This window comes from Manis javanica, chromosome 4 (genome assembly GCF_040802235.1).
Source record: "Manis javanica isolate MJ-LG chromosome 4, MJ_LKY, whole genome shotgun sequence".
NCBI lineage: Eukaryota > Metazoa > Chordata > Mammalia > Pholidota > Manidae > Manis > Manis javanica.
This window is the reverse complement of record NC_133159.1, coordinates 28,792,902-28,818,796: the sequence shown is the minus strand read 5'-3', so window position 1 is coordinate 28,818,796 and position 25,895 is coordinate 28,792,902. Positions and strand designations below refer to the sequence as shown.

Here is a 25,895-nt window from a genome sequence, read left to right as displayed (position 1 = left end):
TTGATTAAAAACAAACAGATCCACATTTTTATTGAAAACAGATACCTTCAGTATCTCTGATTAGAAGAAATCAGCTACAAGATACCATTACTCAGGAAAACAATATATACAGAAGTCTCAGGTAAGAGAGAATGGAACAACAGCCTGAGAACACAAGTAAAACAGGACTGGATCACTGGAACAGCCAGGTAGCAAAATGATACCAAGTCTGAGAAAGCTGTGCACTCAAGCCTGGGGCGGGGACTCTGTTCCCATATTCTTGGACCATGTCTCATGATTCTTTGGGGCAGAGGCACTGGCTGGAGCACAGGGATCTGTGTGCTGACTCTGAATAACTAGTCCAGGCTCAGGGCACAGGCCGAATACATGGAAAGAGGCCACCAGACAAGTCATACCTGCTCCCTAATGAAACCCGTAGGAGAGAAGCACTCTCTGCAAAGTCTATAGATCTGGCAGGGATCACTAGACCATGGAGAGCTTAGGGATAGTTCTGTGGCCAGTCACTTAAAAATACCTAGAGTAAGCTAAGCCCTAAACTGCTCTTATCCACTTCTCACTAACTAGGGAGGTAGAGGAGCAAGACATGGCAGCTGCCTCCAAACTAATTTTTGGTCTTCAGTAACAGGGATAAATGCAAAACAGTTCCACGAGTCCACTTGATATACACTATTGGGCATAGCAGGATCAGATTCCAGAGCCCCCTTCAGCATCTGCCACGGGACAGAGAGAGGACAGGTGCTGGGGGGAGATGTGTTCTGTGGTCACTACGGCGACACTTCCTGTTCTGTCCTGGCTCCATTTGTATAGCGTCTCCCGGCTTTCTGGATCTGCTCTCATGGCCCAGAGCCCTCGGTTCTCTGAGCTGAAACCTCCCAGCCTGAAGCACAGAGAGCGGAAACACCAGATGCAGAGGGTTCTCAGATGAGGGTGAGCAGGCAGTCTCCTGAGAACACAAGGTTCTTTCATGCCACCTCCACTGAGTTAGGGCAGGGCAAAGAGGATGCTGAGTTACAGGAGGCAGAACGTGGCAGCTCTGGAGCAGGAAGAAGACTGAGCCAGGAGAACGACAGGACGTCCCTGCTGCGTGGATGTAGCAGGCAGTGTCTGTGTCACCTGGCTTGGGAGGCATGCAAAGCAAAGTTCTGTCCAACTGGTGGGGGAACAGTATGTCTCACCACTTCCCGAATTCTCTAGGAGGAACACTACTCCTTCTCTGGAACTTCACACTCAAACAAACATAAGTTGAAGGAAAAAGGCTTTTCAGGGTCTCAGAAGTGCCCGCTGAAGGTCCTGTCTGTCAAGTTTGGCTTCTTGGAAGAGCAGCTTTGTTTCTGAGTCCGTATGCTGCTACAGATTTGGGCAAGACGGCTCTAAAAAGAAAAGGAGATAGGTCAGTTAGAGAAGATGGCACTGAGCATGCCTGCCCAGTTAGCCACTTAGAGTCTACTCAGCACTGGGTTTTAGGTCCAGGTGGATGATAAAAGTCACCAGATTAGGTGGCTGGGTGTATGTGTGATCTCAGCACTGGGCTGATGTTCAGTAGGATGTGTTTGGGAAAACAGCTCCACCCCTGACGCCTTCCTTGGATGTATCCTTCACAGACCCACCTGAAGAGTGAGCCTAGGGCAGCCACGTTTGCACTAACAGCTCCCATTCACCACCCAAGGCCAAGCTGACTGGACCTGGGAGGCCCATCTGACCAAAACTGAACCAATAAAATTTTCTTCTCAGAATTTAAACAAAGATAAGAAACTACACAGTCAGTGTTGGGCACTGGAGCAATAAAGTGAGTGTTGGAAGTGTGGCTACTCAAAGCTACGTACAAACCAATGTAAATTGACAGCAGAGCCAAGAGCCTTGTGGAGAAGGTCATCTGCTGAGAGGGGAGAATGAAGAAGTGCCCAGTCCCAAAGAAAGATGCTAAGGGAGCCGGCGCGCTGGAGTGGGGCTCCACAACGCCTGTTGCTGGTGGTCCCACCACTCCACAGGCCTGGCTGTTCGGAGCTTTGATTCTGTGGGATCTTTGTAGCAAGCTCCTCCCTGCAACTCCCAAACTATTGTGAGGAAGTTTCAGCTCCTGGCAGTCAATCCTGTGGAACATACTGGCACCAACTGCCTGAATGCAGCAGGACTTTGATTCGGTTGAGGAATTTCTGTGGCAGGCTCTCTGGGATGGACTGAAACTCATCAATTCAGGGACAGAATTGTTGCTAGGTAAGTAGGATAACAGTCAAAATCCCTTGGGGTAAAAAAGGCAACACAATTCTAAGTGTAAAGCATTAGCTCAGATCCAAAAGACAGTTCTAAGTACAGCCAAACCAAGAAGCTATTGGAGGCACCCCATGCATGGGGATGAATGAGACTTACAGAGAACTTCTTAACGTTCCCCAAGGCCTCTGGGTCCAGCTGTGCAATATCAAGCCTCTGCAAGTCACTGGCCAATAACCGCATGCTCTGTGTGGAGAGGAGAGTGGGTTAAATTGGCATGTCCCTTTGGGCAGGAATGTCCACCCAGCACCAGTGTGCCCCAGGGGTCCCCTTGATATGGTGCAGTTGGTTGGGGGAAGTGGCAAGGCAGGTAGGAGTATCAGCCCTAAGGAGACATCAGTGCTTATTGGACTCGTGGGTGGATCACCCAGGTAACAAGGGTGTGTACATTAACTTAGAAATGCCCTCTATGCCACATCTGAGAAGCCGTCCTTCCCTCCTGGGACCTGAGGTCAGCAACTTGCTCTGCTCAGCCCAGAAGGGCTCAGCCTGCGTTCGAACCCCTCAAAGGTCTACAGAGTGGGAGACAGCTCCTGCATTCTCTCTGGGCTGAGCACATACGCTAACAGTGCCTTCCTCTGTGCCCCCTCTGCTGTCCCCATCACACACAGCACAGGTATCATAGGGGACTCTGAACCTGTCTCGACTACTGACCTGCTTCTCAAGAGCAGGAACCACGTCTGCTTAGACCCAAAAGACAGTCCTAAGTACACATGGGCCTGTTATAAGACAGGTGGGCAAATTGTAGCTGATGGAAGAAATGGAACCCAGAGCTGGGCAAGGATCTTTCCAGTCTGGGCCTCTAACCTGGGAGAGAAAACTGGGTTCTGAGTCCTACAGGAATCATGCAACCAAAGACTTAGAGAGAAGTAAGTGATGGACAAATGAAAGACAGGCTGACTAAGCAGCCCATGGAGGCCTGGCCTCCCCCACAACACTTACCTCTCCACCTCCCACCGGCACAGTGAGGAAAATCTCTTTGCTGCCGGCTAGAGGGCTGCCATTGACTGAGATGTTGTAGACCTGCTCTCTGGCTGCTGGAGTACGCAGGCCTGGGGTCTTGAAGACTCTACAAAGTGGGAAAACCTTTGTAAAGATGGCCTGGCAGACTGAGTGCCACCAGGCGCCAAGAGCCTTTCCAGCCCCCATCTGGCCTCAAGCCGGTTTTCAAATCACACATTTCTAAGAAGGCGAGTTCTAAATTTAGGGGGGAAAGTCTTCTTAAGCAGTAATGACTAAACACAGCTGGAGAAAGGAGGTTGTAATTATCAAACATACATCTAGTTAAAGTCATTTCTTATCCATGTAAATTTTAGGTCCAAAGCTCCATATGGATGCCAGCCATCCATCCATCCACAAAGCCAGAAATAAACTATGGTTAATGTATTTCCAAGAATGGCTAAGTGCTTCCATCAAGAGGAATTTTCCAGGATCAAAGGAGGATGATTCAGAGATTACATCATTTTATTAATTTCCCAACTAAGTTTCTCAAGGCAGTTAAAGTGTTGCTACTTATTTTTCTTTAAATGTCGTTTGCTATATTCTCATGTGCAAAAACAAACAGTTAAGAAGAGTTGGAATTAAAAGTAGAACGTAAGTCTTCCTTACTCTTCTCCCCCAGATACAACCACTCTCAAGTCCCTGTGCCTCCAGAAACTTTCCATGTGTATAAAAGCAAATGGGATCATTTAGGACACACTGTTCTCCGTGGTCATGAAGCTCTTCCGCATCGGCACGTACAGACCCACTCCTTTTATAGTGGCCTATTTAGTTGACCAACCCTATGGAAGGGATTAACTTATGCTGCAAAAACATCCTTTTTTATGTAAGATGGTGTCAATTTTCACTCCTGTCCAGAGTATAGGAGAGTACCTGCCCATTAAAAAAAAAAAATTCTGGTCATAATCAGAAGAGACCAAAAAAGGCACTGGAGGCCTCCTGGTCATCAGAGAAGAATCCTTTCTCCCGCCCACCCGGTAAAGAATCATTCTGTCGCTGTGAACAGGTGACCCCGCACTCAGGAGAGGAACACTGGGAAGCCCAACAGCTGCCCTCCTGAGAGGACTTCCCAGGCTGAGCAGCCGTGAGTCTTTCCCCACCACCCTTCTTTTCTGCTGATTAAATGCTGGGCTCCCACCCAAACTCAGCGCAGCTCTCAATACTCACCTTGAGTCAAACCTGGACATCAGGCCTGGGGTGGGTTTCACCATAGACAGCTCCAGGCGGCCCACAGCTGGGGTAACAGTGCTATGATGGCTCGACCTACGGGTAGGAAATGGCCATTAGGCTGGAACTCCCAGGTCCAAAGACAGCAGCAGGGCAGGTAACACTTGGGGAGCACTGACCACGTCAGACATGGTGCCAAGTGCCTTACGTGAGTGTCTGCAGCCCTCCCAACAACTCTGAGAAACACTGCTGTTATCCTCACTTACAGATGCAGAAGTTCCGGCATACTGAGTTTAACTAACTTGCCCAGGATCACACAGCCACTTAGGGGGCAGCCAGACCTTTGAACTCAGGCAGTCAGACCCCAGAACTGGACTTTTCAATCAAGTTAATAGAACAAGCCTGTCAACAATCTGCAGCCCCCCAGCTGGAGTTCTTCTCTTGCTGGCAGCTAGCAGTGCTCAGGGAGAAACAGGAGAAGCCTGCTCCTTCACAGATACATCCCAGTGACTGCTTCCCAGTCCTGCTGAGATGTCCCCCACTCCCACCCCACGGGTTAGTATGGAGATGCCCATGATCGTGAAGCTCAGAAGTTGGTAGGGTCCAGCATAAGCCATTCCACTCGTCTTTACTTGGCAAGACCAGGAGGAACATTTCAAGACACAAACTAAAGGTACGTGGCAACCACTTTGTGACTGACCACAGGGTAGCTCTGCACACGGAACTGTCAGGTAACTAAACAAAATATGCAGTGCTTACAGTGCAGTAGGCACTGCACAGTACCCAGCACCTGACCTGACAGTGTCTCTGCACCTCACTCTGTTTGCATTAAAAAAAAAAAAAAACGTGGGGGAGGAAAGAGAGCAAGGGCTGCAGACCTGGAGGTGTTGGGTCAGATCATTTCTAGAAACTCTAGATCCTCAAGGATCTGATGACTTGAAGCTCTACTGGAACATGAGCCACAAAAGCCCTCACACTCCCTTGTCTGCCAAGCTCTCCAGTAAAACCAAAACACGCATCTACATTTGGAAAATCCATTACCTTTTGCTTTTGCCTTTTCCTTGTATGGACTGGGTTCTCTTCTTAGATGGAGGACACCTTTTGACCTGAAGTCACAATCAAATGAAACAGATTACAGGAAGCCCCACAAAGGGAAAAGGGAAGGGAAGGTGAGAAAAGTACTGGGAGAGGGGGACCAGCTCTGGAAAAGATGACCGATACTGAACATAAGACAGACTATGTCACAAAATTCAGTGACTTAAGTAATTCAGAACATAGTTGATCAACTAAGGACTTATCCTAGCTGGGTCTTCAAAATAGCGTGTTTTTGCCAAGAGTTAAGGTAAATTCTTTTGAACTGATCGCAGCCTGGCTTGTCACCCCCCATCCCCTTACATAAATGGTTGCTTCAGAAGTCACTGAGGCCATCCTGGGGGCCCAAACCAAGGAAACCTCGGCAGGTACCTGACAGGGGTCCTGAATCCTTCAAGGTACCTGGCAAGAACCACTCCTTACCTTCCAAGATCCACCCGTCTCCCTGCTTCCCCAGCTGCCCCTCTGCAGCCTGCCTCACAAGCTCCTCTTCCTACCCTCCCTCTGAGTGTCCGTCCTCGCCTCCCTCTCCATGCTCTCCCTGCACCTCTTCCACCCCCACCCGGGGACCCCCACCTAAGGATCTAGGAGTCAGTGTGTCTCTCTCTCAGTCACCTGCTCCTCCCTGAGTTCCAGATTGAAGCTTCTATCTAGGCTGGATGTTTTGGAAAAGTATTAAACACTCAACCTGCCAAACAATCAACAACTTAACTGCTCCCCTTCATCTGAACCCAGCACACTCTTGCTCGTGTGTGTGTGTCCCACACTGCACTGGGTGGCAGTTGCCCAAAGCCAGAAACCATTTCACCATCTCTGGTTCTTCCTTTCCTCCACCAAACTCGCGATTCTCCGTTTTAAAACACATCTCAAAACCATCCCTTCCTGTTTTAAAGGGTCAGTGCCTTTTCCGCACTCCTACTTATCTGGAACACTCTTCTGACATATAGATCCATCCACGTCACTTACCATTACCTACCCGATGACACGGACACTTCCAAGCTCGCTGCACAGGCCATTCATTATCTGGCCATTCCACCCGGCTCCCATTCCAGCCCTACCCAACTGCTTCCTGTTCCTTAAATGGACGCTTGTGTATCTCCTCCTGGAATTCCTTCCCCTTCCTTCCCCAGCTCGTGAAATCTCACCCACCTTTAAAAGCCTGGTTGTATCCTAATGGGGAAGACTTGATAGCTTTCTCTTCTATGCTCTATGCATTTTGTACAGATTTCTACCACTTTTGTTGTTAGCCATTTAAGTGGGACCTCTGGGAGGGCAACACTGTATTTTACTTATTTTTGTATTTCCTTGTCTCATCAGCTCCCAGCTGAACCTTACTTACTCTTGCAGTTTGAAGAGTCTTGTTTTTACTTTCTTCTTCTTCTTCTTCCACTATCATTTCATCTACTTGTATTACCTTCCGTGCTGTAAGAGACAGTTTTGACAGGGGATAAACTTCCTTATGGGAATGAACTTTTACGCACTCACATTTCTTACAGGAAATAAAACTGATGTAATCTGCGATCAAGAAATAGACTCAGTATAAAAAAGATACCTTTTTAAAATAGAGGATTTAGACAAAGGAAACTCATCAGAGTGGTTAAGTAACTCCATGTGATGCCTCGTGTGGGCAGCCCAGCATTCTGGTGAGAGAGCAGAACTCTGGAGTCAGACCTGAGCTTGCCCAGCCCCACCACTAACCAGGTCGCATGGCTTGCATAGTGGTGCCTCAGTGTCCTCATGTATAAAAGGGAGTAGTCACCTTAAAGTGATATTATGAGAACTGGAATGTGTATTCCATAAGAACAGGGTCTTTGTTACTTTTATCTTGTATCCCCAACCCTAAAATTGTGCCTATAACTGTTCATTAAGTGTCTGTGGGATGAATGACTGTAAAGCCTTTTTAATAGAACTGGACATGTTATAGTAAGTATTATTATAGTAAAATATTATTTATGTAGACACTGCAAGGAAACTTAGAAGAAACTTTCTAACCACCACAACTGTTGAGTGATGAAGGATAGAGACTGTCTCATTGCTAAATATGTATAACCAGGAGCCAGACAATCATGAGCTGGAATTCCATGGAGAAAATTCCTGCATTTAATCATGGGAGGGTGCAGAGATCAGACTAAATGACTTTTTAGCCTTTTTTCCTGACACATTAAATAAGAATGTAATTTTTAAACTTTTTTTTTAAAGCAATTTATAATGTGGTCAAAGTCTGATAAATGGTCAAGAGGGCACAAAAATGATTTTTACTGTTGGTAGGGATTGGACTTGGTTTGCTCAGTTCCCAGGAGTGGAATCAGAAGACCCCACCCCTCACCCCCAACAAGTAAGTAAAACTGGTGGAACTCAGAAGGGAAACCCTGAATGTAGAAGTAACCTAAAGTGACCCAACAGATGATAAACATGTGGCTGAGGAACTCTAGGAACAACACCCAAGGCCAATTTACATCCTAACCTAGTGGAATGACCCTAGCAGAGTGCAAATGTTGTTTTCTTCCTGCTAACCATGCAATTCTGATGGGAGGCAAGGTGGAATAAGAACTGGACAGTGCTTCTATTTAGCCCTGCCTTGTGGGCTTCTATCTAACCCTGGTGGGCACCCCAAAATCCAGGTCATTGGTTAGGTTCATCCCCACACTATTTGGATGCGCTGAGCTACTAAAGCTTAATGACAACAATATAAAGTCTGTAACAGAACTTATCCTGTCCTGATTCCACACTTACTAATTACAATCTGGCCTCCCAAAGACTTTCTGGACGAGACAGTATTCCTCGGAGTGTGGGGCAGGCATGTGAGATGGTTTTACCCAGATGGGTCACTGAACTGAGTAACATGGAATGACATGGTGAGGGACTGAGTCCTTTTACAGTTCTCTTTCAACCCTTCTGATCACATCAGGGAGTCTCAGCTGGCATCACCATGTCTTATAACAAACCTCTCGATCTCGCTAACCTCTCCAACTCGGGGGGAAGCGAGCAGGCCACAGTGTCTGGTCTCCAGCACAGCTTTTCTTTTCTCCTTTTACTTTCACTTAGCTTGTACATTGCTCTGCAAAGTTTGTTTAGTATCAGTCCTGCACACAATTAACTGAATGCAGAACAATCACATTTTTAGATTTCCAAGACTGAGGAACGGACTTTAGAGGGCAGAGGCTCCAACAATGAAGCTTCTCTGAGCAGCCAGCCAACCACCCTGGGCCTCACCTCTCTCTCGGTTCACCAAGGAATTCTGAAAAGTACTCACATTTGGCAGATTTCAGGGGTGTCTGAAAAGCTTCTGCTGTTAGTTTGTTTATTTCTGTAATATCCAGGTCAGCCTGTGACAAACACAGCCAGAAAACACCCGGCATATGCCATCAAATATGAGGAATAATCTTTTATGATTAAGAACAATTTCAAAAAAATATTGATACAATCCAAAAATGTAACATTATTAAACACTATAGTGAACTCCCATAAACCCACCATACAACCCAAGATCTAAAACACTACCAGTAACTAGCTATATATTCTTCCCTATTCTATGTCCTTGTCTCTCCCCAAAGGTGACCAGTCTCCAAACTGTCACTTCCCAGAGGTAACCACTATCAATCCATTTGCTTAAAAGAGTGTATGTGTATATGTACATAAATATTTGTTCACTAATTTTATGTGCTTAAACAATATTTTGTTTTGTTTTTGAACACCACTTGTGGTTGTAGTTAACTTGTCTGCACTGCTATAATAACATCGCTCTGTGTGCCTACCACAATGGATCTGTCCAATCCGCTGTCAATAGCCTTCTACTACTATTACCAACATGGCTACTAAGAACGATTTTATACATGTGTCTGAATGACAATTCCAAATTTTCTTTTAGCTGTGTGTTGAGGAACAGGGCATTACAAGGTTGTAGGGTACACAAATATTTAACCTTGGTATTATTCCAAATTTTTTTCCAAAATGATTGCACTTGTTATATTTCACCAGCAAATGATACAAGTTCTAATGACCCACACATTCTTTGCAACACTTAATGCTGTGTTAGACTTCTCTTTTTTTTTTTAAAGTCTAGAGGGTGAATAAGGTTTTCTATTGTCCTCCTGGGTCTTCAAAAAGATTTCCAGACACCATTCTAATTAAGTTTTTCCCGGTGGTGACTACCTATGAGAAAGCCATGAGTAGGCATGATTTGTAGGCCTTTTCTTATAAGGCACATGTAAATATCAGAAGAGCTGTTACAGACCAATAATGACATGGGTTTCATCTCTGGATTGGTAGGGACTACATGGAGCACTCAGAGGATTCTGAGGCTGTCCAGGTGTAGCAAAGAAGCAGTGTTGTAACAGATCATTGATGTCTGGTTGATGGAATGCAAAGTGGTGGCCAACTTTCTGCCATCCCAGAAACACCTGGCATGTTATGAAGGAATCACTGGTTACAGGCTACCTATCACCAACTGTGCAGAAGAGTTAACAGGCCTCAGACTGATCCATAAAAAGGCCTGTTTATACGGCTGGCCCGTCCCTTGCATGAGAACTTGGATTTCAGGGTTCCTACCATTCCCTGATAAGGATGGTGCACTGTGCCAGCTTTGTACAAATATGGTTTATGCTGAACACTTGATTCCTTCTGGAAGTCTGAAACTTTAATGTGTGCTAGAAGATACCTATGTTGCCAGCCCTCAACAAAAGCCCTGGGCATTGAGTCTCTAATAAGCTTTTCTGGCAGACAACATTTCACAAGTGTAGAGTTAAGTGTGTTCTATGTGCCTCCACTGGGAGAGCACTCTTGGAAGCTCGGGCCTGGTTTTCTCCGGAGTTCTCCCCAGGGACTTTTTCCCTGTGCTGATATTGCTTTGTATCCTTTCATCGTAACAAACCATAGCCTGGAGTATGACTATATGCTGAGCCATAAGTTCTCTTAGTGAATTACCACTCCTGGAAGTGGACTTGGGAGCCCCCTCACATCTAATTAAGAAGTTTTGTGTCAAAGTATCATTTCTTCCCTAAGTTTTAAATCATACTAGCTATGGCTAGAATTCTGTCAACTTGGTGTGATGACAATGGACATACTCTGTATGTCCGATTTTTAAAAAGTGATGTGTTTGTTAATGAATGTAATTCATCTCAGAGGTTAAGCCTCTTTGGAACATTAGATCTGAGTATGTGTAGGGGAACATATTACACAGAGAGAAAACATGGACTAAGGACGTGTTTGTAGCTCTTGATTATATTTTTCAGTTATCCCCACTCTCCTACAATATTTGCCCCAGACACTCTCATTTTTTCCTGATTAAACAACTGGCTCCTAAGTACCTTTAATCTCTTCAGGCTTGTGGAGATCCACTATTCAGGGCTATTATGTACCCTTTGTAGTTAGATACCTTCAAATCCTGAGATTCCAAATGATCAACTCATAGAAGGATATAGATTTTTGGATTCACTTTGTAACTCTGCTGAAGGCTTTAATAAGCCTTCTCCCCAGAAAGATACAAATGCGTGTACACACACATTGTCTATGATTTTAGAGTGCATGGGTCTCAGTGAAGGCCACTTGCGGACTAGCTCCCAATGCTCTCCAATAGAACTCTCTGCAAAAGGAGCATTGCTCTGTTTCTGAGCTGCCAATACTGGGCCACTGGTCATGGGTGGCTCCTGAACATCTGAAACGTGACTAATATGTGAGGAACTGAATTTTTAGTTTCATGTATTCAAATAGCTACATGTGGCTAGTGGCTCCTGTACTGGACAGTACAGACCTAAACTCTTTATTTTGCCTCCCCATTTTTGTCTTCAGTCCCGGTACAGGCTCTGTGATGAAGGGAGTGAGAGGGGTGGGGAATCCTGAGAGTCCCAAGTAAGAGCACAGCTTCTACAGTATGACACAAAACAAGAGTCTCTGTCCCCTAGCAGGCCAGGTCACCATGTAATGACCAGGGGCTTAAAGGTACTTGGGCTTGAGGCTTTCTCTTCTCCTTCAAAGGTCAGGGCAACAAGCTGCTCGGAACCTGCCAAAAATAGAACTACCTCTGTTCCTAGGGCTCATTCCATTATGTACTCGGCATTTGACAAGAATAATTTTTCAGCTGACACGAATAGAGTATGTGTCCTGTGGAACCTTTCCTCAGTTGAGTACCCACTGGTTAGCTTTTGTGACTGGACTAAACTCTAAAACTAATCAACAGTTCCAAAACAGGACAGATCACTTACTGTTGCTGCCTTTTCCAGGGCCTGTTTGTTTCCTCCAAGGGCTTTAAAAAGAACATTTAATTAGTTACTATCAGATTTAATGATAAATCATCTTTCCTAATATGACCAGTAATCTTTCTAAAACTGGACCAGATCAAGTCCTTAGCCCAACATTCAAGGACCTTCACAATCTAACATTTCTACAGTCTAATACTATTTCTCTAAGCTTGACTTGTCCCGCTCATGACCTGTGCTAATTGTGTTCTATTGCACCAAAGTTCTTGCTATTTCCCACATGTGCCACTCTCTCTCAGGACTCAGTGCCTGGTACTCATCATTTCCTCTGCCCCAAATACTCCTCTGCACCCAAGAAATTCTTAATTCATCCATTTAAACTCAGCTTAAACACAAAACTCTGCTTATTTTTCTATCACAGTAATTGCTGTGAGTGCTGAGTTAGTTGCTCACTTTCATCATACCCAACAACTATATAAACCTATTTAAGTGTCCACCCTGACTTGATCTGAATTCCTTGAGAACAGAGATAATACCCACAGTTTTGGGCAAAAATACAACAAAAGTGGATATGGAGTAAATGTGTTTTGAATGAGGAGGTCTGTGCAAGGTTTAGATGTGGAATAAAAAGTTAGGTTAGGTCCTCCAGCTAGAAGCTCTCATAAGGTCCTATAAACAGTTAAGAACTCAGGCTTTGAACTCAAATGCCTGTGTTCAAATAGACTGCCATTAACTAGCTTATGAGACCTTGAGCAAAGTAACCAATCTCTCTGTGCCTTTATTCTGTCATCTACAAAACAGGGGCAATATTAATACAGTTATATGCTCATTAATACATAGTTAATATACATAAATCACCTGGTACATGCAGCACTATAAAAAGTGTTTACTCCAAATGCCTAGGGTGCCTAACTGGTTTTCTTGGCTTCACTGGAGATGGCTGGTAATTATAGATTTGCTTTGTTTATGTCATCATATTCCTATTATGTTAATATATGTGCGCAAGTTAGTTAGTAGTTTAAAACCTATACATGCTTAAGGTACTCTACAAGAAGATATGTCAAAGAAATAATCAATCCTCCCATGTTTTCTTCCATATGCTACCTCTATAGCTTTTCTTCTTCCTTCCTAATTATAACCCTTAAATAGAATTCGTGCCTCATATCGAATCTACCGAGCATCATAATTCCTCCAGGTGGTAAAGATACCTCGAGACAAGTGCTGAGCATAGAAGCCACAGGGCATAAATCTGCAAAGAAGTAAAAAGCTAACCTTTTCAAACAATATGGCTTCTCTCTCACTTACCAACTTTACATTTCCCTGTATGGCCCTGGAAGATGACTGGTTAGCGAGAGACAGGTAAGATTCCTCAAGGGAGGAACAACCTAAGACAGGCATAGTCGCAGGGGGGCCATCAGGTGAGAAATCGGGGAACAACAGTGGTGAAGCTTAGAACCTCACCCCCCCCCGCTGTTTTGAGAGAAAGCTTCTGCATCCGTGGATGTTTTATTGCCCTTGTCTAGCTCGGATTAGCACACACATGATCATCTACAGTTGCTCTCTTACAACACTAAACTATGTTTTCTACCTTTATCTTGCATCTACCTACCACTTCAGCATTTTATTAAAAATAAAAATAATAATAATAATAAAGGGAGAAATGTGGGATCCACATATAAATCAAGTATAAAAATCAAACAAATATTCATATTTGACCTGATTGTTTATAGTTCATAACGCATGATCAAAATCGAAAGTTTCTGTGATGACTGCCCTTGTACTGTTCACCATGTAAGAACTTATTCACTATGTAAGAATTCGTTCACCATGTAAGAACTTGTTCGTTATGCTTCAGAAGATTGGAGACTGACGAGAATTAGGCTTGAGATGGATTAATGACTGTGCATTGAGCATTGACCCCCCTATACAGAATTTTATTGTTGTTAACAACCATTTGATCAATAAATGAGAGATGCCCTCTCAAAAAAAAAAAAAGTGTTTACTCACCACTACTCTATTCTTTTGTTTGTTGTGCTTATAGTTTTAATTATACAGTCATGTGTGAATTCTTAAAATGAGCTTCCTCTACTAACTTGAAAGTCCTGGAGGGTAGGAACTGTAGAATGTCTGTTTTATCCCCAATGCATCTTCAGCACCTAACATTGTAATACATGCTCAATGAATATTTATAGAAATGTGCAAACAGATTATTAAATAAAAGGCAAATCAGAGAATCATTAAATGTCTACTGTTTGAGCAGAACATGCATTTCTATCCAGGAAATAAGTTACATACTGATAATAGTATTAACTAATTTGTTAAAAGTAAGGAAAAATCAAAAAGCAGGGCTAACCTCCAGAAAAGACAGCCTCTTGCATTTCCTTGGACATTTAACAAGGGGCTGGGGAACAAGCTGGGCTTTTTCTCTGGCCAGAAAAACTCGGGTCCTTGCACTTCCCAATTTGATTGGCTCATTTTTATTTTAATTTTTTAATTTTTATTTTTTTAATTAATTTTATTTTGGTATCATTAATCTACAGTTACATGAAGGACATTATGTTTACTAGGTTCCCCCCTTCACCAAGTCCCCCCCACATCCCCGTTCACAGTCACTGTCCATCAACATAGTAAGATGCTGTAAAATCACTACTTGTCTTCTCTGTGTTGCACAGGCCTCCCTGTGCCCCCCCCACACTATACATGCTAATCGTAATGTGATTGGCTCATTTTTAAACTAGCAATTTTCACAAGATGCAGCAATTGCTACATGGAGTTTCCTTCTACCTGAGCTTGGTAACAAACCAAGTTATTCATTCATTTTTAAATGGTTGAATAAAGTACCAAAAAAAGTATCTCATGAAGTGAAATTCATGGGAAATTCACATTTCAGTGTGCCCATAAATACATTTGACTGGAATACGGCCATGCACATTATGCTGTTTTGAGTAACAGCAGAGTTGAATATTGGTTGTGAAAAGAGAACCTTCTGGCAAAGAAAACCTAAAATATTTCCTTTCTGGTCCTTTGCCTACCCACTGGGGTAGATGAGGATATGGAGAAAAATAAAGCAAGGAGGTGAGACAGTGAGGGAGGGAAGCAGTAGGGCTTCAATTTTCCTACAGTGATCATGAAAGACTTCACTAAGGTTAAGCCTGTCCGGATAAGCACAGAGGCGCTCCAGGCCGAGGCCTGGCGAAACTCTAGCAACTCTTACCGAAGTAGTCGAGCCAGTTCATCTCGCGCAGCGCCTTGGGAAGCCTCAGGATCTCGATGTTGTACAGGTTATCCATCTCCTTGAGGAGGTTCTGCCTGTCTGCCTGAATTTGCTTGGCCCGTACTTGCACTGCGAGAGGACAGAGCCAACAGAATACCGGTCGCCCGGCAGATGAAAGAACCCTGGGATTCGTGCTGCCTGCTCCCCAACCCGCCAGCCTCCCGTGATCTCCCCAGGTAGTCTCCACGACCCGGGCTCCGCCCCTTACCTTCACGGTCGAAGTCCTTAAGAAAGGAGGCGAGCTTCCGGCTCCGTAGCGAGCTGGTCTTCGCCACCCTACTGCCGCCTTTCCTAGCCGGAGCCATGGCGCTGTGGTGCAGGCTGCGGGGAGCGGGGGACCCAGCCACTGGGGTCAGCGGGGGAGACAGGGGAGGGAAAGCACGGGGGCCGCGAGGCTGCGGAAGAGGGCCAAAGGGCGCCCCGGGGCGCTAGTAGGGGTATCCCTGCCCTTAGGGACCTGAGCATAGAGGACTCTCGAGGCACGTACCTGCGGGACGCGAAATAGAAGCTGAGAAAAAGCGTCACAGCTCCCGCTGAGAAGTAGCGGCGCTGTAGCGAACCGGACGTGGGGCCGCCGCCACCAAATTCAAACTGCCACAGGCTGACGAATGAGAAGTCGCCGTCCTAGGAGGGTCCCACAGCATCCAATCACAAGGAAGCTCCGCTATCAGGCAGCCAGTCCACAGTAGGACTACAGCACCCAGAAGGCATTGCCATATGACGACATATTTTTCGCGACTCGGCAGCCGCGTGGGGACATGCGCAGAGAGACTGCAGGCTCCTGGTGGCGGCCCTGGGGGTTCTCCAACTTAGAATGCCTTAGCGTTAGTTTTTTTACCCACCGGTTTAGGGTAAAAGACCGGCAGTCTCAAGGAGAAGAGACAGGATTCCGGCTCCAGAAGCACGGTCTGGAGTCAGGGCGTGGGCCCGGGGAATCCGCAGTCTGAAACAGGAAACTGCCCTAGCCCCGGACGAGCGTTCTCCGTGGGATAGTCAGGAAACTTGCCACGGTAGGGAACGGGCCCTGCCTTCCCAGAGCTCCTCTAAAGGGTAAGACGATGCCTCGTGCCAGGAGGGTTAGGTAGCCCCGCGTGAAGAGACCCAGGTTTAGCTGGACCTCCCTTGAGAATGGAAACAAGTCCCACCTTTGACCCTGTACTTCCCCTACCAACTTGGACCCTAATGCAGGTTTGTTTTTTTCCAACAGAAGATGACTCAAGACCGACCTTTGCTTGCTGTGCAGGAGGCCCTGAAGAAGTGCTTTCCTGTGGTGGAGGAGCAGCAGGGCTTGTGGCGGATCACTCTGAGGGACTGTGAACCCCTCCTGGCTTCCCTGGGCAACCTGGCAGAGCAGCTGCAGGCGGCACAGAATCTGCGATTCGAGGATGTGCCATCACTTCGGGCCTTCCCAGATTTAAAGGAGCGGCTGAGGCGCAAGCAGCTGGAAGCTGGTGATACTGTCCTGGACAAGTTAGGGGAGAGGCTGTAAGAGGTTCAAAGGCGCTTGTCTCTGCAGAAAGATTTTTAAATTTGATGATTAATAAGTAGCTTGGATCAGTCAGAAGGGTGTTTTTCTCCCTACTTGAGAGCATGGTATTTGGAACTGCCCTTAATTCCTTGCCATCTGTTGCAGTGGAACCTCTGTCAAAAAGCCATTTTCAGGAATTTCCCTTGTCAGGCTAGGATGAACTTACCAGAAGCTGCAAAGGTGGGACAAAAAAAAAAACAATGAACAAAGATTATTCTGTAGACGTAGTAGGTGGGAGAGCTAAGGGTTTTACATACATGTATCTCATAACATCTTTTAACACCTGTATAACTTAACCTTGCTTAATCCCATTTTGCAGGTGAGGAAACTGAGGCTCAAGCAGATTGCCCCTGGCACAGGTAGTAAATAGTAAAGCTGGGGCTCTAACTGAGGTATGCTGCCACCAAGGCCAGAGCTCTTAACCCCCACTTTGCTCTGCTGTACATTGGTGTCTTGGGGGCAGGAGTAGCATGTCTCTAAGCTCTCATTATGCCCAATGTTAGGCCTTCTCTCTTAAAGATATAGGCAGTTGATGACAGAGAATAGACAGGGCACATATGGCCCTCCCATGACCAGAACAAAAGAAGGTTTTTGTATATAGAGTCTGTGCCACAGACTAATGAAAGAGTGTCAAAGATGAGGACCTTCTCCCTATTCATTTGTACAAAGTACATTTATTAAGCCCATGTGGTGCTGGGGATACAACAGTGAACCAGACTTAGTTCTGTTGTTGAGCAGAAAAAATAGTCAATTAAATTATGCTGACGTTCTAAGATAGTGAAGTTTTATTTCAGTTGATTACACATATTTGTGTGTGGGTATTAGGCTATTATTTTAAGTTGTTTTAAAATTGTGAGTCACAGGCAAACATTTTGAAAGCAATAATTCTAGGCTAGGGCATACACTGCCCTTTGGGAAGTTGTAGCCTTCATCTTGGTCGCTGGGCCCCTTGGAGTCACTGAAGGAATAATAATACTTAGCATGAGCTGGCACTTCCCTAAGCTTTTTATGTCCATTATTGCACTAAATCTTCACAGTAACCCTTTTCATTCAATAGGTGTTTGTAGTTCTATGTACCAATATCAGTGTTCTAAGTTCTTAGGATGCACAGTGGGCAAAATAGACCGTCTTTATACATGACTGAGAATAAGTTACTTTCCTAGAATCCAGTTTGTGTATACTCAGAGCCCTAACTTCATCACTCAGGAATTTACTAAGATGGGGCCAGGGAGCATGTGAAACAGTACCATTCGGTTGCCTCGGTTTCCTCCTGCTTATTCCCTTTCACATACATGGCATAGGACCATGTGTGAGCATTTGCTCTCCTTCTACAGTTTTATGGCAGCCCCAGAAAGGTCTCGTGGTCTTTACTTTTTTTGACAGCTAGGCTTATCATGCAGCTTTGAGAGCCATATAACTTCAGCCTCTCCATCTTTAAGTTAGTTCTTAATTTTGAGCCACTTTAACCTCTAAGGCACCATCACTAACCTCCTGAGGCCAGTGGGTCTCATTTGGAGACAACTTTTCCTGTTGGGACATTTGGCAGTATCTGAGACTTCACTGGTTGTCACAACTTGGGGAGAGGGAGGGTGTGATTTGCTCCTGGCATCCTGTGGGTAGAGGCCAGAGATGCTGCTCTATATCCTACAGTGCCCAGGGCAGCCCTCTACCATAAAACGTTACCAGTCCAAAATGTCAGTGTGCCGAGGTTAAGGGCCCTTGTCTTAGGCCTTTCTCATGATATTGCCTAATACCAGATTCTTTCCCCCAGAAACACTCTCCTCAAGGTGCGTGACACGGTCAGCAGCCATGTGGAGCGAGTGCTTCAGATCTATGAGCAGCATGCAGACACAGTGGGCATTGATGCTGTCCTACAAGCTTCGGTTGTGAGCCCCTCTGTGGCTGACATGCTGGAATGGTTGCAAGATATTGAGAGACATTATCGAAAGTCGTATCCTTTGTACGTGTTTCAGGTAGTGTCCAGATCTGTTCCAGGAAGTCTTTAATTTCAGTTTTCATAGGGTCATGAAACTATATAGTATGGGTCTCTTTGGTTCCTGAATTTGGATTCTTCCTCAAATCATTTGAGTAGCTATGACCTGTCAAGCATTGTTGTAGGTGCTGGGAGATAGGCATTTAAGGGAAAATATATTGAATGCCAGGTGGTGATAAGTGTTATGGAGAAAAATAAAGCTGGGAAAGTAAGGGGTGGAGGTAAGTTGTGATCTTAAATAGGGTGGTCAGGACAGGCCTCACTGAGATAGTGATGTTTGAGGAAAAACCTGAAGGAGGGTGAGGGAGAGAGCCACATGATGTTGGGGAAGAGCATTCCAGGCAGAAGAAACATCAAGTGCAAAGACCCTGAGGTGAGAACATGCTTGTACAGTCAAGAAATAGCAAGATGCCAGCGTGGCGGGAGCACAGTGAAGGCGGGAGCCTAACCAGTTGTGGTCAGGGGCCAGGGCCACACCTTGTAGGGCCTCAAAGGTCTTTGGAAGGATTTTGCCTTTTACTCTGTGTGAGATAGAAAGCTACCAGAATGTTTTGAGTAGAGGACTAACATAATTTTGACAGTATCACCCTGGCTGTGTTCTGAGGAAAGACTTGGGTTGGTGCAGGGTGAGGGTAGAAGCTGAGGGACCAGTTTATTTTGGCACTTTTCTCTTGATACTTGCCTGAATCCCGCATCTGCTTGCTGGCTTAAGTTTCTGCCTTCATTTAACTAACTTCCAAATCCAACCTTTATTCTTCTTTCTGGTCCTGATTTTCAATTTCCTGCTGATGCTTCCATCTGGATTGCTCATGGAACAGCAAACTTAGATCTAAAATCGAACCCCTCTAGTTAGCCCTCACATTCAGCTCCCTTTTTAGTTGCAGAGCCAACCCCGTCTAGTCAGCCCCCTCTCTGGAGACTTCAGCAGCACCTTCCCCCTCGCCTTCTCTTCTCTTCTTCAGTTGCGATAGCAGCAGTGCATCAGGAGCAGGCGCAGTGGCTTGGCTCGGGTCGTCCAGCACTTGCTGCCTGCCAGGCACTGTTCTGAGAATGTTGACATGGTCACTTGTCAAGTCCTTTGACTCTTTGTCCCTGGTGTTTCCATAGTTTCCTTCTCTATTCCCATTGCCGCTTCCATAGCTTCTTAGCCCTCAATCAGGAACAGTCTTGACAGGTTTCTGTCTGGCTTTCCCTGTGAGCTACCCCTGGTTAGTGGCCTCACTCTGTATAGCTTCAGGAGGTCCATTCCGGTCCTGCTGCTTGTATACGAGTTTTCAGTGGCTGCTCTTGCTAGGAGGGCAGAATCCCCTTGCTGGTCTAAAGTGCTCTTTGTGTTCCGGCTCAGCCTGCCTTCTCAGCCACCTTTCCTCCTACTCTGCGCAGTGTTCCCTGCCAGCCAAGCTGGAAGGTTTACTTGTCCCTGAATCCATTCCATGCTGCCCCATTTCTGTGCCTTTGCTTCAGCTGTTCCAGCTGGAATCTTCCTGCTACCCTCTAAACTGGATGTGTTCACCCTCTGACATCGCACGTCAGTTTTATCTTTCATGTCACTTAGGTTCTTTCTTTGCAGTTTCTGGCTTTTTCCTCACCGTGATAAGGTCCTAGGTTGCAGGGGCAGTGTTTCCTCCTTCTGTCCCTCCAGCACAGAGCCATGTGAGTAAAGAGGTGCTCAGTACGATTGTAGCATGAGCGAATCCTGCCACCCGGTAAACGTAATGGTTGCTGACTCACTGTACAGCTTCCTATAGCTCTCTCCAGGCTATTTTTATCCCTCAAGGTATTTCATTTTCTTTTTGAGCATCCCTTAACTTCCAGGAAGGTACCTGAAGAGAAAGTACCTCCTGTCCTCCATCCAGTGGGGAGACTTGGCAAACATCCAAGCTTTGCCCAAGGCCTGGGACCAGCTTCCGGAAGATGAACACCAAGAGCTTGTGCAAGGTGCTGGTGTGTGTTTACTCCTTCATGCTTCCTCCTCCCCTTCCCTGCAGCTCACTTCTTCGCCAGCATCAGAGAGATGCCTTCACAGTGCCTCCATATCTCTTATAAATTTGGTGTTCTGTGCTCTCTGGGGAGGTGGTTTGCCACAGTTTTCCTCTCTTCCTATTCCAGATATCCTATTGAATGTTTCCTTCTTCCTGGAAGAATAAAGAAGCTGCGTGTTTATCTGGAGACTAGGGGGATGCAGTTGAAGACTGGCCTTCTGCATTCTGGTGTTTCTGAAGTAATGGCGGTATTGCGACCCCTGACGTGTTTGCCAACTCAATGCCTACGGTCTAAGGACTGGCTCTTGGGAGGATTGTGCTTAATGCTTCTGATGTTGGGGCTTTTCCTTGCCAGGTCATGGCTGAGAGCACATGACCCCCCTTTGAGGTAGAGAGAATGCAGGAAAGGCAGTGTGGAAGAACACTGGGGGCAGAAGCAGCAGCCACAGAAGTGGTAGGGGAGGCAAGGACAGGGTAGAGAGCGGCACCACCCTCCGCATCATCCAGAGCTCTGAGCCTCGTTGATGCCAGGTCCTAGTTTCAGGTATTTGTGTCACTACTGAATTCCTTCATAAAAGAAAAAATGGCTTCAGTGTCTTCAAGAAAGAAGGGTGATGCTGATGGAAACAGTACAGGTCTCCCTCAGCTTATAGTGGGGGCACATCCCAATAAACCCACCTTAAGTGGAAAACAATGTGAGTCAAAAGTGTATACTACACTGACCTACCAAACATAGCTCAGCCCAGTCCACCTTAAATGTGCTCAGAACATGTACAGTGGGGCAAATTAGCTTAAGTCTAACAACACAAAGTTTATTTTAAAATAAAGTGCTAAAAAGTGTTGAATATTTCATGTCATTGATTGAATACTGTACTAAAAGTGAAAAACAGAATGGGTTTGATACAGCGTGATTGTAAGTGTATCGGTTGTTTACTCTGGAGATCGTGTGACTGGGAGCTGTGGCTTCTCCTGCCCAGTATCAGGAGAGGTAGCCTACTACATATCGCTAGCCTGGAAACAGGCCAGAATTCAAAGGACGGTTTCTAAGAATGCGTATCATTATCACACCATGTTTAAGTGGAAAAACTAAGTCAGGGACTCCTGAGTGTTTTCTGATCGCAGTAGCTCCTTATGAACACAATGTCAGCTTCCAGAGCCTACCAGCAGGGGGAGGTGGTGCAGCATGAATTAGCCTGAAGGTGGTGAAGGTGGTGTTCCTCTCTTGCTCGTACTGCTGCTATCTGAGAGTAATTGGGGATAGTGGAACTCCTAAATGACAGGGTTTTTTAATGAAAGCTAGCAGCTGACTTGCCACGTTCCTCTGATGTTGGAGTAGCTGCATAGTTGGGAGAACAGCAGCCCAGAGTCAGGCGGGCAGGGTTGTGTTTGCAGCCCAGTGTCTTCATCTGTGAAGTGGTGGTACTTCCAGACCTGTCAGCTTCCTAGGCTATGGTGAAAATCCGAGTCATTGGATGTAAAGAGACTTAATAAAGAATGTAAATTTTTTTCAAGGAAAGTGACTTTTTAACATTATAAAAGTGGTATGTGCTTTTTAAAAAAATCATACACAGGAAAATTGTACAAAAAGTTTTAAGTGTAGAACAAGCTCCATCAGAAATATTTTTATAGGTATCCTTTTAGTGCCCATATTCACAAATTTAAAAAATAATATATTATTGATACATACTTTTATTTAAATAGCCTTTTTAAAAACAGAACTTAGCATAGTTTGGTCATATTTTCATATCTAAATCCAATTCAGTACAGTCATATACCATAAGATGCATTATGTACTATTTTATGAATGTGTTGTATCTTATGTGTATTTTTCCATATCTTCATGTTTTGCTACCTATAATGATAATAGATTCTGATTTGTGAAAAGGTGTTACAGAAAGTGAAGATAACTTTTTAGTAATATGGTGTATATTCTTCCAGAAATTTTTAAGGTCTATTATATCACATACATAATAGTTGTAAATAAAACTTAATGCAAAAGCCATTTGGGTATCAGGTCTTACGATGTGCTCTGGGGACAGATGAAAAAAACTCTAGAAAGGTTTGTAGTTCAACCAGGGGAAGATTTAAACCAGTATTTCTCAGGCTTTAATGTGCATGTAAATCACTGGTATCGTTAAAATTTAGATTAGATTTTGTAAGTCTGGGGCAGGGTTCCAGATTCTGCATTTCTAACAGGTCCCAGGTGGTGTTGATGCTGATGATCCGAGGACCAGACTGAGTTGGAGAGATTTAGATTGTGATGTAGTAATAAAGGTATGTAAAAGAATGGAATGCCATGGGAGAATAGAGGTGACGATAACTAGGTGCTCATGGGAACACATAGTGACATCTGAGTTAAGCCCTCAGGCTGGTTTTACGGGAGGGCTGGGAGAGGATTGCATGGCATTCCGCGCACAGGGGACAGGCTGGCAAAGGCAGTGTTCGAGAAGGAGGCAGCCTTCATGTATCAGATGCATGCTGTGTGCCAGTCATTGTGCTGTTGCCTTTACCCTGTAGAACTGCCAGGTGTTAATAGTTAGGTAATAGCAAGTCTAGACTGAACTAGAGTTCATAGAGGGGTGGAAGAATGGCAGGAAATGCCTCTGTCCCCAGTTGAGCCTTCAGACGAGACCATAACAGCTTGACTACAACTTCATGAGGACCTAAGCCAAAGACAACCAGCTAAGCAGTGCCCAGATTCCTGACCCGTGGAAACAGATAATAAATGTTAGTTTGAAGTCATTAAGTTTTGGGGTAATTTGTTCCATAGCAATAGGTAACTAATAGAACAAGCAGATAAACTTTTGTGTTTTCTCCCTAATTTTATGTGAATAGTAGCATACTGTATACCCAGTGTTGCACATTGTTTTTTCCACTTGCTGTATCTTGGAGATGGTTCTGTAAGAATACATAAAATCCTTTATTTTTTCTAAAACGGTTTTATGGTTTTCTCTTGTATGGGTGTACCATAATGTATTTAACTAGCCCCTTACTGGTGGATACTGAGGTTGTTTCCAAGGTCTTGATATCTGTTAGGTTTCCCTATACTCCCACCCCTGCTCATTATGCTTTCTTCCCTTGGAATTTTTCAATTAGCTAGTTCTGTTCCACCCACTCACCTCAATTGAAAAAGAAATCTGTTGGCATTTTTACTGGGATCATTGAATTTATAAACTAACTTAGGGAGACTCATCACAGTAGGAGTACATCTAGTGCATCTTCTTCAAGTGTGCTACTGGTTTATGGGTTTAGATATCAAATGTGAGTTCTTTTCTCTGTTTCTCTCCATTAGGGAAATAGGCTCTTGGTGGTCAGAACCTCCTTTTCTGTCTGTGAGACAAACTTGGGATGAAATTAAGAATCGGGTTTCCTTCTTTTCTCTCTCTGTCCCACCCACATTTAGGAATTGACCTCAGGATTCTTCTCTCAGGAAGAATAGGGGTTTTTCAAAGCCAGTGGGATCCTGAACTCTAAAGAGAAGGACTTCTTTCTCCCCAAGGAGAGTCCAGGCTTTATGGTGACTGCATCATGTCTGACTTTGGTTGACATGAGAGGGGCCAGGTACCAGCTCCAACGTGTTCAATTCCTCCCCCTGAGAAATAGGGAGAGCGCTCCTTTGGAGGAGCAGGTTCAGGGATGAGGGGAAAGGGCTAGTGCATCGACAATTGGGGAAAGCTTGCTGACTTGCGGGTGACCCAGACCGGGATTCGAAAATTTCAGCTCAGCCCCTTATTAGCCCAGCTATGGGTATGTCATTTCCCCTTTCCAAGTGTCAGTTTCTCCATCTGTTTAATGGAGATGATGGCATATGTCCTCACAGGGTTCTAAGGTTTAAGTGAAAAGAGAGCTGTGAGGGCTTTTAGTAAATTTATAAATATTGAAGAGTTGAAATTCACTTGAGATTCATCAGTCATCCACTAAGTGTGTAGCTGTAACATCTTCTTTCATACCTAACAAGCAGTGAAACAAGTATGCTTTGAGGGACATAGTTTTCTCAGTACCCAGAGCTTGTCTGTGACATTGCCACAATTTGCATGCAGATTTTCTTGGTTCTGCTCAAAGGAGCCTTGCCCTTACACTGCTGTAAGGCAAAGGCATCCCTAAGACCTACTCATCTGTGACAGGGGTGCAGTTTCTTGGATTCACCCTGCCCTGCATGGGATGGGTTTCCTCCCAACAGAGGTGAGTGCACCACCTCTATCTGGCTTGGCAGTGGCACTCGAGCCTTCCAAGGCCCTCTCCACGGCTGCAGCATTGCCAGGTACCCTCTCTTCTGATACCATAGCCAAGGGGGCTGCAGTGAGTCCTGAGGTCATTGGCCAGTCTTACACTTTGGCCCTTTATGCTGGGGCTGGGAGGAGAAAGCAGTCTTTAAGGAATAACAGGCTGCCCCTTCCAGGCACTCCTCCTCCCCATCAGTCCTGGAAGGCTCTTTCTTGGTTTCTATAGAATGCAAAGGAAAGTCATTTTTTCCTGCGACTGGTACCTGGTACAGCATAATGGGGCTTCCGCCTCAGAGATCCTGATTTGATGTGGGGAGAGGGGTCTCCCTATCTGCCTTCTCAGGTAACCCTTACTCTGTTGCAGGGGCATTCTTTAAGAAATAGTCTTAATCCTGAGAAAAAGCACAGAGATCTGGGTAGTCAACAAAGGTTGCCCTTGACAACCTTCTGCGGGGGAAACTAGCCTTCATAACATCCTCATGGCACCTCGTCGTCACCTGTCGTTGCCTCCCAGCCCTAACTAGGCCCCAGCTACCCCAGCCCCTTCCTGCCATTTGGAGAGGGATACTAAGAACTTGTATATATGGCACCACACAGTCTGCTGCATCCATAGCCATTCAGAGGCCTCCCTGTGGGCCCAGCACAGAACGAATTACTGGTAATACAAAGGGAAATAAGGGAAGTACCCAATTTAGTAGGCCAGACAGATACATCAGCCCATGATGAGATGTGCTGTCCTAAAGGATGTGCAGGGACGGCAGTGGATGCAGAGAGACTGATTCTTCCCGTTGGATTTTGTAGGAGGCAAGAAACAGGGATGTAAGAGTACATCCCTAGCAACCTAATTTCAGCGAGAAGCTCCCCTCTGGATTCTAATGGAGTAAGTAATGGGCAAGGGGTCAGCACAGCCTGTTTGCTGTCACGTGAGCAGGAAGCGACCCTCTGTGCGGGCTCTTCTCCTCCCAATTCATATGCGCAGTAGCTCTTTATTTGCACAAAGAGTGCCGGCTAATAAATCCACCACTCCATTGCAATCCCCACAGCGCGTTTATAGGCAGCAGCTGACTTTTATCAGCTAGTTTGTTCTTTCATATAAGCAGAGTTTTATGAGGGTCTCCTGAGCTGGCTCATAACGTGATGAAACGTCTGCAAAATTCGACCATAAATCCCCAGCA

General features: G+C 45.3%; 2 protein-coding genes across 6 annotated transcripts; one reads left to right on the top strand and one right to left on the bottom strand.

Annotated features, from left to right (window-relative positions):
• CDCA8 (cell division cycle associated 8) lies at positions 1–15,635 on the bottom strand. 2 transcript variants are annotated; one of them, XM_073233642.1, is made up of 11 exons: positions 15,482–15,635; positions 15,203–15,315; positions 14,935–15,063; positions 11,727–11,767; positions 8,780–8,852; positions 6,866–6,948; positions 5,476–5,540; positions 4,435–4,530; positions 3,211–3,337; positions 2,368–2,454; positions 1–1,370 (listed from the first exon to the last, which is right to left on the bottom strand). In XM_073233642.1, the coding sequence occupies exons 2-11, from the start codon at positions 15,297–15,299 to the stop codon at positions 1,269–1,271; spliced, it is 900 nt and encodes a 299-aa protein (XP_073089743.1). In that variant the 5' UTR covers positions 15,300–15,315; positions 15,482–15,635; the 3' UTR covers positions 1–1,268. The 2 variants fall into 2 exon arrangements, with proteins under 2 accessions (XP_073089743.1, XP_017514016.1); XM_017658527.3 differs by lacking the exon at positions 15,482–15,635 and having other exon boundaries at positions 15,203–15,466.
• A 93-nt stretch (positions 15,636–15,728) lies between these two features.
• AIRIM (AFG2 interacting ribosome maturation factor) lies at positions 15,729–23,432 on the top strand. 4 transcript variants are annotated; one of them, XM_017658530.3, is made up of 5 exons: positions 15,729–16,044; positions 16,202–16,479; positions 18,294–18,473; positions 20,331–20,459; positions 20,625–23,432. In XM_017658530.3, exons 2-4 carry the CDS (start codon positions 16,205–16,207, stop codon positions 20,431–20,433), a joined length of 558 nt encoding a protein of 185 aa, XP_017514019.1. In that variant the 5' UTR covers positions 15,729–16,044; positions 16,202–16,204; the 3' UTR covers positions 20,434–20,459; positions 20,625–23,432. The 4 variants fall into 4 exon arrangements, with proteins under 4 accessions (XP_017514019.1, XP_036877193.1, XP_017514017.1 ...); XM_037021298.2 differs by having other exon boundaries at positions 15,731–16,044; positions 20,331–20,453; XM_017658528.3 differs by having other exon boundaries at positions 15,732–16,044; positions 20,335–20,459.
• Positions 23,433–25,895: the final 2,463 nt, after the last annotated feature.

Excerpts from the sequence above, each read along its gene's own strand:
- CDCA8 (XM_073233642.1), bottom strand. The coding sequence starts at position 15,299 with ATGGCTCCGGCTAGGAAAGGCGGCAGTAGGGTGGCGAAGACCAGCTCG. Across the intron at positions 11,768-14,934 it reads GAACTGGCTCGACTACTTCG|CCCTTGGAGGAAACAAACAG; the intron begins GTAAGAGTTGCT and ends TTCTTTTTAAAG. Across the intron at positions 2,455-3,210 it reads TGCCGGTGGGAGGTGGAGAG|AGCATGCGGTTATTGGCCAG; the intron begins GTAAGTGTTGTG and ends CTCTCCACACAG.
- AIRIM (XM_017658528.3), top strand. The coding sequence starts at position 16,205 with ATGACTCAAGACCGACCTTTGCTTGCTGTGCAGGAGGCCCTGAAGAAG. Across the intron at positions 16,480-18,293 it reads GACAAGTTAGGGGAGAGGCT|AAACACTCTCCTCAAGGTGC; the intron begins GTAAGAGGTTCA and ends TCTTTCCCCCAG. Across the intron at positions 18,474-20,334 it reads GAGAGACATTATCGAAAGTC|GTACCTGAAGAGAAAGTACC; the intron begins GTATCCTTTGTA and ends ACTTCCAGGAAG.